Below are 14,703 nucleotides of genomic sequence, written 5' to 3'. Positions count from 1 at the left end.
CCGTTTCGAAAGAAACGCCACGTAGGATTTCCTGGTTCGGGGTAGTTTTGATCCGCTGTTTCGGCTTTCACGTGTACGCAAATTTCCTCTCCTCTGGGCCGTTGAAACCAGATAAACTTCGTCTCAAACTGTTTTATCCGATTAACTGGAAAACTAAAGTATTTCCCTAACAACCGGAGTTTTCACTCGACCGGCTTGATAAGGCCACGTGGATTTAAGAAAAACAACAGATGGATGCCACGTGGTACGTTTGCCAAAGGAACTAGACGGGTGTGAGGGGGAGGGGTAAAGTTGGAAAAACGAATTTTTGTCCCTTCCGAGAAACAAAAGCTTCGTACGATTTTGTCGTGACGTGACAAAAAATTGTTGAGTGGGGGTTCACCTGACCTGGTTCTAGGAAGGAGGACAAACGGTGGTCCCGGTTTAGACGATCGAGGAGTGCGACACGTGTCGATGATGGGCTAGGGGTTACACGTGGCTTTCAGCCGTTTCTTGTAAGGTATCGAGCGTGATCGCACGTGAACTGGGGCCCTCCCGTTCCTTTTTTTTTTCTTCGCTCTCTCCCACTTGGATCTAGCGCGATTTGGTTTGCCAGCTGGCTGGATCCTGGACATCTCGTCGATATATCGCTAGGCGAGAATTTGGATTTAGAGAATTGTCTTGTTTCACCGCCGCCCGTGTGGAGCTTATGAACTGTTGAACGTTGAACTGAATTTCACGTTTTGCTTGTGAATAATTGTCTTTTTTAAGTAATTATATTTTAGATTAATTAGATGAAATTTATAATTTTATAAATAAAATATCATTTATTAAATAATTTTCAAAAAAATTTGATAAAGATGTAATAAATTAAAATTTATTATTATTTTTTGTTCTTGTCACCTTCGTAAATGACTTATCCCCGAGAAAAAAAACCTTTATCTAAATGATTAGGTTTTGTTTCTAAATAAAATGTATTTATAAAGATTGTATATATTAATAAAGACTGCATTTGTGATACTATTATAAACATGAAAAAATATAATTAAATTTTTTAATAAAATATTTTTTAAAAAATATATTATATGAAAAATATTATCTAATATAGTATAATTAAAATCTAAATTTATCCTTTTTTTCATCTTGATCGGTGAATGAAAGCATATGCATGTTTAATTTTTTTAAACAAAAATTGGGTTGATTAATTTTCATGAATGGGAGTGAAAAAGAGAAAGGAGATTTTGATTCTTTGAGGGGAGTTCATGATTGTAAGATTGGGATGAGAATGGGATATGGCAAGCTGGCATGGCATAAAGGAATAAAAATGAGTGTTAATAGTGACATTTCCAAAGGTGTTAATCTTCGCATAATATTCTTTGGTTCCCCCAAATCAAAAAGTTAAGTGGAAATTCTATGATTATAATTAAATTCTGTTCCCATGACCATAAAAAAAGAAAAAGTGAGTGATGATGATATTAGAATGTTTGAATTAAAATAATAATAATAATAATAATAATCATAATAAGAATAAAAAGTTATGGTTCCTATTTGATCTATGGTTAAGTGATTGCATGTTGTTCAATCCCCTTCAAAATTATAGCCATGAAAACGATCTCTCATTCTTTTGTAAATTACTAGGCCTTGAACATTTCAAGAGTTTGGAGTCATTATTATATATACTTATGATAATTTTTTTTTACATATTTTCACATGTCAATATCTATAAATAATCTAATTAAATGTATTATGAACACGTAACATGCATCGATATTTAATGTGTATGTAAATGTGACTATCAAATATTTATGATTGAATTTATACATATATATATGCATTAAACAATCGCAAATAACGTGTTTCATCCTGGCTTCTGCGAATTTTCCCAAACCCTTTATGTGGAAATATATGTACTCTCGTTATATTCAATCGAGAAAGGAAACAAGAAGTCATGGTCAGCCATGGCCACCTTAGCACTCATAGAACTTTGACTATCAATTAAAAGTGTTTTCGTTTTATTAAACATTTACAAATATTATTATTTACTAATAGCATGCAACGAAATTCAATGTGTATGTAAGCACGACGATTAAATATTTATAAACGAATTTTAAGATATAATATATTTATATATATATATGTATGTTTTAAAAAAATCATAAATTTATGGGTTAATTTTATCGGCTTTTTGAATTTCTCGAAACCCTTTAATAATTACTAATTAAATTAACAAATAATCACACTATCATCACTGTAGCTGCTTGCAAGAAAATGAAAACGAGAATTTCAATCCCTTTGGGCGAAATTGGGTAAATCTCCTAAAGCTATGGATGTTGACATTATAGACTAATGCCTTGTTTGGATTCGAAATCCAGTAAAGAAACAAAAACAGTATTATTATTATACAATAATGATGATTAATTTTAATAAAATTATTTTAATGGCTATATTAATTAAGCTTAATTATCATATTAAGCTATCATTGTCCTAGCTGGTTCTCTTATTGAACCAGTCATATTTTTCTGCACTAAAATATATTCCAAGCAACAACCTAAGCTAAAACCCTAAGTTATTGCAGCATCTGCCGAAAGAAATAAAAACCACAAGATTTCAATTAAAATAATGTAAATCACTTTTTTTTATTTTTAATCTAAACATCTGATTTTGATTTACAAGCAAAGAACTACCACAAACGGAACATACAATATAGTAAAAATGTTCCTAATGTGACAAATCCCGGATTTTATTATTAACTCGTTGATAATTGAATTCATCTTCTTAAGAGTAGGTTAAAAAAATTAATTTAAAATTTGATATTTTATAAATGTATTTAATCTGACAATATATAGTTAAATGATTATTTTCCGGTAAAATTATCCGAGTTAGCTTCCGATAATGAGAGAGTTTGAAGAAACCCAAGAGAAAAAAATGAAAAAAAAAAGAATATTTGAACTTTAAGTACCTTGAGCCAAATAAAAAATACAATAATAAAAATTGTATTTGTTTAAATATGGGTGATAAATTCAATTAATAACCCTAAATAGAGTGATACATTTAAACTTTATCTTAAAAATTTTTGAATTCTAAAACTCTAATATCCAAAACTATATATTAAAACTCTCTTTATTGTCTTGTACAAAAATGATAATGACTTGTGTCTAGTGCATAAAAGTCAATATTCACATTGGGTTTTTGCTTTTAGAATTCTCCAGCCCTTTCTTCTTCATTTTCATGTAAAGTCATGGTTATTAACCAAGCATTGCTTTCCAAAGCATAAATCTTTTGACACTTATTACCATGCAAACAGATCTTAACACATTGACTTAAACTTGAACTATGGGTACAAAGAATCAAGTTCTTTTGTTATTGGATAACATATTTAATCTTATCTTGGAAAAAAAATGGTGACCATTTCTGAGGTTTTGAAAAAGTAGAGAAATACAAGAAAAAAAAAAATGATTCCACCATGAAATCAAATCTTTGTGATTTGTGGTGTAACATCAATGGAAAATCATAAGAAAAACAGCAAAACAGCAGGCGTGGCGTGGTAAAAACTTTTGTTGGAGTTTCGTTTCAAGAGACGTGAAATGATGTTTTAATAAGACGGGAAGACCATATAGGATGTCATGGTTCACAGCAATTTATAAAAGTATTATCAATTTTGATTTATTATTATAAATTAAATTAAAATAAATAATATTTTACAAATTGATGTGAACCGTAACACGTATTATTATCTTCGACAATAACTTTCAAAGACGGTGCTATCGTTGCTAAAGCTCCTTGTCCCCTTGGTGTAATTTTTTCTTTTGTCAAGAGTCAAACTGTTTAACATTGCTTGGTAGAGATGATGTATCTTTTTGAATCTATCTTTTCCAAGATAAGCAAAATTCCATCATTGATTGAATTTGGTATAACCAATGGCTAACAAAAATTATTCAAATCACATTGTTTTCTTCTTCGCGTCATCAACATAACATCAATCAACATGAAGTTGTTACATCCATGATACTATTTTTGTTTTTTTTTTTTAAAAAAAACTACTAATATAGTGTATATTTATATTACATGTATAAAAATTGTATAAAATGGGTAGTTAGAAAGAGATATTTATATTATCTATTAATGTAGGAGTCTTCATGCGATTTAATTGTTATATTTTTCAAAATATGGTAATTTAAAATTTAAAATTTTATATTTTTAGCATGGATTATGCGGGCATGAACTCGTTTTTTCTAAAAAGAGATACTGTTCGAAATGAAATTCTATAACCGAGTTCGGCAAATGTTAAAGGCATATATATATATATATATATATATATATATATATATATATATTCTCAACTTTAAAGAATTAAGCTTGAGTCTCTTTCTTTAGGGAAAAAATCATATAATGATTAAGAAAAGAGCAAAGAAATGAAGGGATGTGGAGAGGATATCTAATGTATTCTTCCAAGAGAAGAAACAACTATATCTAGTGTGTTATTGTGGTGGTGGAAAAATGTCCACAAAAGGAAATTAAAGCTAGTTTCGTGCAGGTTAGGTATAGAGCCTCTTAAGCTTTCCTTTTCATTCGAAAAAAGGTTGGTGTGGTCGCCATATGGGGCCATAGCATTGTATAATTTAGTTGCCCAAGTCCGATGGCTGACAATCACGGACACTGACTCTTGGAGGAGAGGGGTCCAAAGCAGCAGTCCCCATTTTCAATTTTCCTTGGCTGTCAAGTGCGTGTAACTTGCAACTTTGAAGCTCCTCCTCACCATCACTCCTCTGTCTCTCTCTGCATTATTTTCCTCGGTGAAAGTTACATTTTGGGTACTTGAAATCAATCCCCCCAATGATGCTTATCCCCATGCGTAGTTATTGGTTAAACTTTATCCTCCTCCTCACCCTTATGGCTGTCATTTGCCAGCACCCAGACTCAGGTATCAAGCATTAAGGACATCGAGTGATCAAATCAAGACCTTGGGTTTCAACTTTTATTTAGATCACCTTGGAGGAACAGTAAAAGGGAGAAAAATTAGGGTTTTGAGCTGTGTGTTTTTAAATTACTTAATCAAATGTTGGGATGAAGAGTTAGATGAGTTCTTAAAGAGACAGATACTAAATTTCAAATGGTACATGCCAAAGAAGAGTTTTCCCAACTAAGCTAGATTTGCCATATCTGTGTCAGTCCTTGTCCTTCACCATCTCCATCACAAGCAAAGCTTACTTGCACACAAGGTATAAAATGGTGAGCACCCAAAACCCAAAAGAAAAACAAATACTGGAATGCATGCGAATGGATAAAATTCTGTCGTCGAGCTTGAAATTCAGCTGCAAGACAAACGAAACTCATCAGGGCCTTGGCTATGCTGACCTTTTGGTCCCCCTCTCCTGCTCGATCAATAGCTTAGTCGATATCTAGAAAGATGTACCCAAAAATCCATGGAACACAAACAAAACATAAAACCACTGCCAATGAGATATACCGTCCGTCCGCGGACACTATTTATAAATTAATAGCGAATTAAATGTTATTATTTTTTAATAAATAAATTTAAAAATTGAGAATTTTAAAAATCATTTGGTTAAAAATAACTACGAAGAGCAGATCATTTGATTTATTAATTAGTGTATAATCTTTTTGTCTAAAGAATAGAATTTGAATCCCCTTCTCTTAATTATAAAAAAAAAAAACTACAAAAAGAAATTTTTTTTTGATGGATTATTATTTTATGTATTAGCTGTGAAATTTTTAATTTTATAAACAGAATTAGATGATTGTCTTATGTCCGTTTGATTATAATTGATCTATTAACCTCTACAAATATACTCGAATGAGATACATATCAATACTCTAACCTCGTTTGTAGAGTTCTAAAACTCTATTATCTATGAACAAGATAATTTTTCTCTTTTTGGTATATATTGTGATGTTATAGCTTTCACAATATGGGCTGAAAATAGATTATTTTCACATGGTCTGGATTTCTAACCCAATATTCATAAGCCTAGTTCAACCCAATCATCAGCAGAAGGCTAGAAGCCCAAGAACTTAAAACCGTAGCCCAGTTGGTCAGCCCAAAGCAGTTCCTTACAAGAGTGAAATTACGAAAGCACCCATCTCTATTTCTCGCTTTTCCGAGCTTCCTTAGAGGTTAAATCGGACATTTAGTTAGAAAAACCCTAGCTATATTAGCTCCACTCTTCCTTTCTTCCATTTCCTGAAAGCCCTAGCCCCCCCGCTGTTACTCTTTTCCATCGAAGAGCAAGCCCAGCAATGCCGCCCAAGTTCGACCCAACCCAAGTCATCGACGTCTTCGTCCGCGTCACCGGCGGCGAAGTTGGTGCAGCCAGTTCGCTGGCTCCGAAGATCGGTCCACTCGGTCTCTCTCCCAAAAAGATCGGTGAAGACATAGCCAAGGAAACCGCCAAGGACTGGAAGGGTCTCCGCGTAACCGTCAAGCTCACCGTCCAGAACCGTCAGGCTAAAGTCACGGTGGTCCCGTCGGCGGCTGCGCTGGTAATCAAGGCCTTGAAGGAGCCGGAGAGGGATCGAAAGAAGACCAAGAACATCAAACACAACGGGAGCATCAGCCTCGACGACGTCATCGAAATTGCTAAGGTAATGAGGCCGAGGTCGATGGCTAAGGATTTGAGAGGGACGGTTAAGGAGATTTTGGGCACGTGCGTTTCTGTTGGTTGTACGGTCGATGGGAAAGACCCCAAAGATTTGCAGCAGGAGATCGATGATGGCGATGTTGATGTTCCTTTGGAGTGAGAAGTTTGTTTTTTTTTTAAGATTATTATTCTGTTTGTCTTTTGTTAATTTTGTTTAATTTTAAGATTTTGGACAATTTGCGGATATTTTTATCAGAGGTTGTTTTTGAGGTTAATTTAGATGATTTTAACAATTATGGGTCCTTTAATGGCTATAGATGTGATGTTTATTTATATTGTTTTGTATTTTTCTTATTGCTTTTTCTATACCTATTTGAAATGCATTGTCTTGGTGGTGCTTATGCTTTGGTATGGAAGAAATGAATTGAAAATGTTGCATATTGGTTGAGTTTCAGTTATTGAATGTGTTTTAGGAAGTCAATTACATTGGTTTGCTGGTTGACTAGGTACAAATGATTTAGATATCATAGAGCGGTTGTTTTCGGATGTTGCTGCTAAGAATGGTGTGTTGCACGGTCGGTTTGGTGATTGGGTTTTATGATGAATACTAAACTTGTTGGATTCTGTTTGATCACAATCTTACTCGTATAACTTAGAATAAGTTTCATTGGGATGGTGCCAAAGGATCACGTAGCATTCAGGCGTAGTTTCTTTATAGAAGTTTGAGAGTTGCTCATTCTTTTGCTGCTACTGTTGGCAGCCCTGCAGCAGTCAGCGCTTCTTGACCTGTTTAACTCTTGTTTTATCTGCTGAGCTAAAGTTTTGCATCATTGCTAAATGTTCTTGGTTTTATGTTTTTTTCTTTAATTTTTATATGCATAGCAGTGTTTTTCTTGATTCATGATGCATCGTGAAGGTGTGATGGTTGCATATTATCTACTAACATAAGGTCACATTTGTTTCCAGGGCTAGTCTTTTCTTGTGTTATTGTTCAAATGAGATCTAGGTCTTTTCTTGAACATTTCCTCCTCTGGTTGCTATTTATTTGGTTATTGTTGAAATGAGATAGCAGCATTGTGCATGAGGTGTAACTTGATAAAAAATTTCTATTTGTTCCAAAGTAATGATAACTTCAAAGTTTCAGGTTTTTTGTTTGTGGTACTGTATCATAATTCAATTTTCTAGTGTGTTATTGTTCAAATGAGGTTTAGGTCTTTGCTTGAAGTTATTTTCTCCTCTGGTTTCGATCTATTCTGTTATTGTCGAAATGAGAGAGCAGCATTGTGCATAAGGTGTAACTGAATAAAAAGTTACCGTTTGTTCCAAAGTAGTGATTAACTTCACAGTTTCAGGCTTTTTGTTCATTGGACGATATCATAATTGAATTTTCTATTGCTTGTTAGAAGTAGGAGGATGTAAGCTGTTGGTGTTATCAAATTCTGACTTTATCATAATTGACCTTAGCATGACTGTATGACCATATTATGAATATGCATGATACTGTTTTAATACCGGAGAACAGCTGTCTTCGAAGTAGATGTTTAGTGACCAGAAGGACCTTGTATTTTTTTTTTCCCCCTCTGTATGGTAGGTTTTAGGTAGGGGAAATGGGCTAAGTATTGAATCTTGGATAGGATAGGATCTAATCTTAGGTTGAAGACAACTCCCTTTCTGCTGCCGTATCTTCAGGTATTTATTATGTGTTCTGAGCCATTTTGAAAGCTTGGTATCTTTAACTAGGATGGGAGGATCCTTCGCAGATCTCTTAAACCAGGTGTTGGGTAGAACTGCATTAAATTGTTTATTATGGTTTGTTCTTGATTTGGTCTGCCATTTGCACCTAGATGGAATTTTAGCCATATACTCCATTGCTAAGGTACCTCCTTTGTTGTTTTTGCATCTAAATGTGGATTTGGTTGTCTAACAGCAAAGTTCATTGATCGCTATAAATCATAGTTTTCGGCCTTATGACCATGGTTATGATTAGTAAATGATCCCACATGTAAATTGAGAAAATAGACAGTGAAATTAAACCATTTGGGAGACCTTAGAAATCCACTTTTGATAAATTTCACTTTTAAAGAAGAGGGATGTTGTAGTCTTCAAAGGTTCTCCACATTTTTATTTATAACTCTTTGTTTATTCTTGATTCTGCCTCTCGGTGCTATCTTTCATTTCCCTGTGCCTTTGGTTGCTGGGTGCACCTTTGCATTTCATTGTTTTGTCATTTTCATTGTTGATGTATCCCTCATAAGCATATTCTGTCAAGGAGGCTGAGAATCTATTGTTAGCTTAAACACCCAAAGTTGGAAAACTTTTTTTGATTAGATTGCTGTAAGGATTTTAGGGGATCTTGTTGAACAACTTGGGTTCTAATAATGGAGTTTGCCCTAACAAATTTAAGATACTTTCCGACTTTCAACAAGAAAAATATCTCTCGTGTTCCACTCGTTTTCTAGGAAGTTAGATTGCCTGCTATTTCAGGCAACAAATCATTGACTCCTCTTTCTCTCATAGTCCACGTGGATTTGGTCCTTGCCGACAATTAGATATGTTCCATCATCAATGATGGGTCTCCTGCTTTGTTTCCTTTTCCTATATAAACCTCCCCCATTGTCTTCCTCCTCTGCTCAACGACGTTCCTTAAACCCTTTTCGAAGGAAAAACCCATTACCAAATCTGCATTTGCCATTGGCAGTCGCGTTGTCTGAGATCCTTAGCTCCCCTCTCTTTCTCAGCTGATGCCCCCTTAGGGGAAAGAGAGATCTTGTTAGTATTGTGATTGGTTTTTACAATGGCTAGAGAGGTGATCAGGTACATGATGAAGCCTTGGATCGAGGCACCCCCATCCCTCATCGGCTTCCCTTTGAGGCCTTCCGATACCCCAAAACTAGAGACGATAAGAGAAGAGCGAGCGGAAGAATACGAGGATGATGATGATGATGACGACGACGAGGAGGACGATAAGTGATTAGCTTTTGGTTATATGGTAAGTTTTTTAGCTGTCAGGGTCGGCGTCCTGGTTCTGGAAATGAACTTAAAAGGAGACGTGGAAATGAAGTACTCAATATCTTCCTGGTGTTGAGGATCATAATCAAATATATGTCCAACATAGTAGTGTAGCAATTGACGTTTTTGGTGTATATATTATTCTAGCTGTACCTGTGTATATTGATGTATATCAATTAAAGAGAATGTTCATAAGTCGAATGATAATGGGTTAATGTTAAAAGTTTATCGTCGACCTCAGATGTATTGAATTTCATTAATAACTATATATCCTGTTCGTCCCATCTTGAATCCTAGCAAACGATTTTATTTTCCCTTATTTTTGGAGTTCTTCATAGTTTGTGTTTAGATCGTTGGCTTCTCCAGACTTTGACCAACCAGGCAAGGCCTATCTTTGCCTGCTATCTTTAGCAAGAGAATGATCTGATAACAGGCAAACAGTTCTAAAAGTAATCTTTTATTGTTGGAGAATTGTTTAGCCAAAGGTGAGATGGTCTTTGTATCTTGCACTTTCCCCTGGATTACATGAACAGAACCAATTTGCTCGAATTTGCCTGGTTATTTGCTCAGCTTGACTTCAAGGTACTGGACTTGGTGTGCATGTATGAGCAATGTGGTTTAAATGGTGCATGCAATGATGAAGAAAAGAAAGGGGAAGCAAATTATTTTGTGCTTTCCAGGATAACCGAAAGCAATAGCCATGGCAAGAACACTTGTGCCTGAACCTGAATCAGGGATGGAGTTTCCTTGCAAAGAGCCGGAAAACATTTCTAAGCTCGATAGCCCATCATGTAATTTGGACTGATTCACTTGTGGTGTATGGTTTGACAAGGAAGGTAGCTTACAATATCCATGGCAAGTAAGGCAATAAACAATCTTCAGGGGGCAAAACCTGGGTTTATGTACACATCTAGGTATTCATAACAGTTTTAGCCTATACTTTTACTGCAAGATTTTCCAATATTACATGCCATAATCTGGTCTCACTCGTTCTTTTTCAAAAGCAGAAGGTTCTTACAATAAAACTAACAGTTATGATAATTTACGAAACTTAAATTACCGTTAATCAATTAAATACTAACACAAGATCATATCAATAAAAAGATCTCATCCTTAACAAGTCAATCAGTTCATTTTCAGTACAAGAATATATCAAATTTAAGGACGTGCTTGAACGTAATTGAGATCGTAAATTAAGAAATTTTATTAAAAAAAATATTTTATTGATATTTATTTTTAAAATTTCTATCGAATTCGATTTAATCGTAACATTTTGTAATTGAAAACAGATAATCAATTTACAGCATCGTTCTAAACCTCGGAATTGGATAAAATTTGTTTTTTTTTCTTCTTCGTGTATTAAGTTAATCATCAAATTATTGGGGGGGTGGGGAGAAGTGATCTATGATTAACAACAACATGACATAAAATTTCCTGTTAAAAAAAAAATGAAAAACGCCACCGACCAGCTACGGGTCACTATTATCCCTACAAATCCCATAGAAGGAAAAAAAAAGAAAAAAACATTAATTCCCATAACTCAAATTTGAACACGTGGTGGCTTTCTAGCCATAACTCAAATTCAAGAAAGAAACATCAATAGTCAAGCCACCGGAAAGACCAAAAGGGGAGAAGGGGAGGAATTTAGTAATTTGCTTTTGGTTTGAATGAAAGGGAAATAAATAATTGAGATAGAATTTATTTTTATTATATAATAAATATATATATATATAATAATTGAGAAATATGTAAGAAATTCACAAGACATATGGTCGGTTTCATTTATACATTTAATGTCAGCATTAGAAGATTTGGTCGGTCTTGTTTAAAATCTGTTTATTTATAAAAATATTATTGACATTTTAGTAATTTTTTTTGTTTTTTTAACAAAAGGGAAAGTATTGCTTTGTTACCTTATTTTGTTCTATTGAATGACCCTTTTCAATGATGAATATATATTTTTAGATATTTTCATTATATTTTTGAAATCATTTTAACATTTTAAATGGTTTTAATCCAAACTTAAATGTCAAATTGATAGAAATTAGTAGATTTCAATAAATGGGATAATAAGTATAATGAACAGAAAGGAACACGTATCCCGTTTTTAAAGTCAAATGCAAAGAATAAAACTTTAACAATAAATTCAGAAACAATTTAAAAAAAATTGAAAACATTAATTAACCTAGAATATAGTTGAGTATAAACTTGAAAATGGGTTTAAATTGTAGTGTTTGGACCACCTTTTTAATGGTTTGATTATTCAAAAAATAAGAGAGTAGAAAGGTGAAAACAAGTTTAATTCTTCTTAAGTTTAAATTGTATATATACAATTTATACAGGAACAATATATAGAATATATATCTCAGGTAAAAACCCTCATGGAAGAAAAGAAAAGTAAAGGTAGGGAAAATTAGAAACATTAGCAGTTGTATTAGCAAATGGTGGGTCCATTGCGAACGAAGAAAATCGATATCAAGGGTGTAATGGACGGCTAAAAATTATGTCATTACACATAATCACACTCTAATCATTTTCATCCTCTCTCCTTCTCTCTCTCCCCCTTATATACCCTGCTTCTCCTACTCAACCCTTCATCCACAGCCACCAGAGCCAAAAACCCAAGCTCTCTTTTCTGTTCTTGCTCACAGTTTTTCAAAGGTTTTTAGGAAAGAAGAGGATATGGCGAAGGAAGTTGAGACTGCAGAGCAAGGTGGTGGAGAGTTCTCAGCCAAGGACTACCATGATCCGCCACCAGCTCCATTGATTGATGCAGAAGAGCTCTTCAAGTGGTCGTTTTACAGGGCACTGATTGCTGAGTTCATTGCTACCCTTCTCTTTTTGTATGTCAGTGTGTTGACTGTGATCGGGTACAAGGTCCAAACCGACACTCTGAAGAACACTGTTGATGCTGACTGTGGTGGTGTTGGCATTCTTGGTATTGCTTGGGCCTTCGGTGGCATGATCTTTATTCTTGTTTACTGCACTGCTGGTATCTCTGGTGAGTACTGTTTCTGCACCTTGTAAACCATTTCATCAGGAATAATCCTCTTTCTTTTTTCTTTAACCTTGCGCCACTTTATATTAAGTTCCATCGAGTGGGATTTTCTTGTTCTTTGTTTCTACTGTACTCCCTTGACTGACAAAGGAAGTTTCCCAGGAACCAAACAAAAAGTTAGCTAGCTAGCAAACATGATCTACTCTTCTGACTGTTGAATGCACACTTACAGGAGGACACATCAACCCGGCTGTGACCTTCGGGCTGTTCTTGGGACGCAAGGTGTCACTCATCCGAGCCATCATGTACATGGTAGCTCAGTGCTTGGGTGCCATCTGCGGCTGTGGGTTGGTCAAGGCTTTCCAGAAGACTTACTACAACACCTACGGTGGTGGTGCCAACGAGCTCCAATCTGGCTACAACAAGGGCACCGGCTTGGGTGCTGAGATCATTGGTACCTTCGTTCTTGTCTACACTGTCTTCTCTGCCACCGACCCCAAGAGGAGTGCAAGGGATTCCCATGTTCCTGTATGTACTTTATCATTTCCTCTTTTATCTTTTTTATCTCCCCTTTCTTTTCGTTTTAGGTTATACGTCCTTTTCTTACTCACCTTTCACCTTTCTTTCTTTCCAATAAACTGATTGATTTGATTTTGGGGAGGTTTTCACTTTCAGTGTGGATAACTACAACTACAGTAAAATTTGTTAGGTTTTAATTAAAGGGTTTTGTTTCCTTCAATGCATAATTTAATTATATTTACCGTATCCGATAACATTAAAAAATAATAATATTGAATTTTATGAATCTGATAATCGAAATGAATACATAATAATATAAAGTAATTAATTATGAATAATCAAACTTTTTTTATTGCTAAACCTAAGTAGAGATATAGCCACTTGATGGTTTAATTCAATCCCTTGAAAGAGAATAGGCAATCCCACTAGAGGCCTACAAGAAAAAGTAGTGGTGCATTATTTGTAGATTGTCCATCTAGACTCTATTACTATTGGTTTTCCGCTTGAATTTCCTACTACATGGAGCTTTCATGGTGTTAGGCAGGAGTAGTGGTCTCCCCTCTTTGTTGTCTTTTTTTTTCCACTCCAATTTGTGAAATTTTGACTAATTAATTTTCTTTTGTAATAAAAAAAATTAAAGGTCTTGGCTCCACTTCCCATTGGATTTGCTGTGTTCATGGTTCACCTTGCCACAATCCCAATCACTGGCACTGGTATCAACCCTGCAAGGAGTTTTGGAGCTGCTGTGATTTACAACAGAGAGAAGGCCTGGGATGACCAAGTAAATAATTATTTCAACTTCCTATATGCTTTCCATTTGCTGTTATTCTTTTAACAAGGAATGTAAAGAGTTAAATATTTTCTTGTGCAGTGGATCTTCTGGGTTGGACCTTTCGTTGGAGCTGCTATTGCTGCATTCTACCACCAATACATCCTAAGAGCAGCAGCCATCAAGGCCCTTGGATCTTTCAGGAGCAATGCTTAAAAAAAATAAAAAAAATCAGCTCTCCTTTTCCATGGATAATTCAAGAAAAAATTATGGTCATGATGAATTGTGATGGAGATGTTTCCCACAGAGAATAACAAATGAAGAGTGCAAGTCTGTCTGAGGGGGCTTCCCTCTTGCAATCTTCTTTCTGTCTCTTACATGGGGTTGGAAGGAGAAGCCTTGAGGGAGCCATTGAACTGTAAATAAATTAAAATATATTTATGGACAAGGGTGTCTCTTTTGAACAAATCCCTCTTTGTTCTTATCTTTTCTTTTTCTTTTGCTTTGAATGTATTTAATTAAGTAATTGTGTTGTCATCTTTGTTTATCCTTATCATCTCCTTTGTATTCACCCCTTCTTTTTATGCATAATTCTAGTAGTGAATTGTGTTGTCTTCTTTAGTCTTCAGCCACTATCTTTATCCCCTTGTCATCAATCCATTGTATTGACTTGCAAAATCAAGCTAAGCATGCTATAGACTATAGTATAGCTTAGCCACAGACTTGAAATCGAAAATGACTCAATCATCCCTACACATATGACTTCGAGTAAAATTTTTATTTTTTTACAGTGAAAATGATGTTAAAATAATCTTTATATTATTTTATAC

General features: G+C 34.6%; 2 protein-coding genes across 2 annotated transcripts; both read left to right on the top strand.

The window, feature by feature from the left end:
• On the top strand, positions 6,170-6,911 carry LOC18590877 (60S ribosomal protein L12-3). Its single transcript, XM_018126631.1, has one exon. The coding sequence runs from the start codon at positions 6,238-6,240 to the stop codon at positions 6,736-6,738; it is 501 nt and encodes a 166-aa protein (XP_017982120.1). The 5' UTR covers positions 6,170-6,237; the 3' UTR covers positions 6,739-6,911.
• Positions 12,190-14,494, top strand: LOC18590876 (probable aquaporin PIP2-2). Its single transcript, XM_007016678.2, has 4 exons — positions 12,190-12,588; positions 12,818-13,113; positions 13,745-13,885; positions 13,976-14,494. The coding sequence occupies exons 1-4, from the start codon at positions 12,270-12,272 to the stop codon at positions 14,087-14,089; spliced, it is 870 nt and encodes a 289-aa protein (XP_007016740.2). The 5' UTR covers positions 12,190-12,269; the 3' UTR covers positions 14,090-14,494.

The sequence above is a fragment of the Theobroma cacao genome, chromosome 9 (genome assembly GCF_000208745.1).
Source record: "Theobroma cacao cultivar B97-61/B2 chromosome 9, Criollo_cocoa_genome_V2, whole genome shotgun sequence".
Classification (NCBI taxonomy): domain Eukaryota; kingdom Viridiplantae; phylum Streptophyta; class Magnoliopsida; order Malvales; family Malvaceae; genus Theobroma; species Theobroma cacao.
Note: the sequence above shows the minus strand (reverse complement) of the source record. Positions and strands in the feature narration are given on the sequence as shown.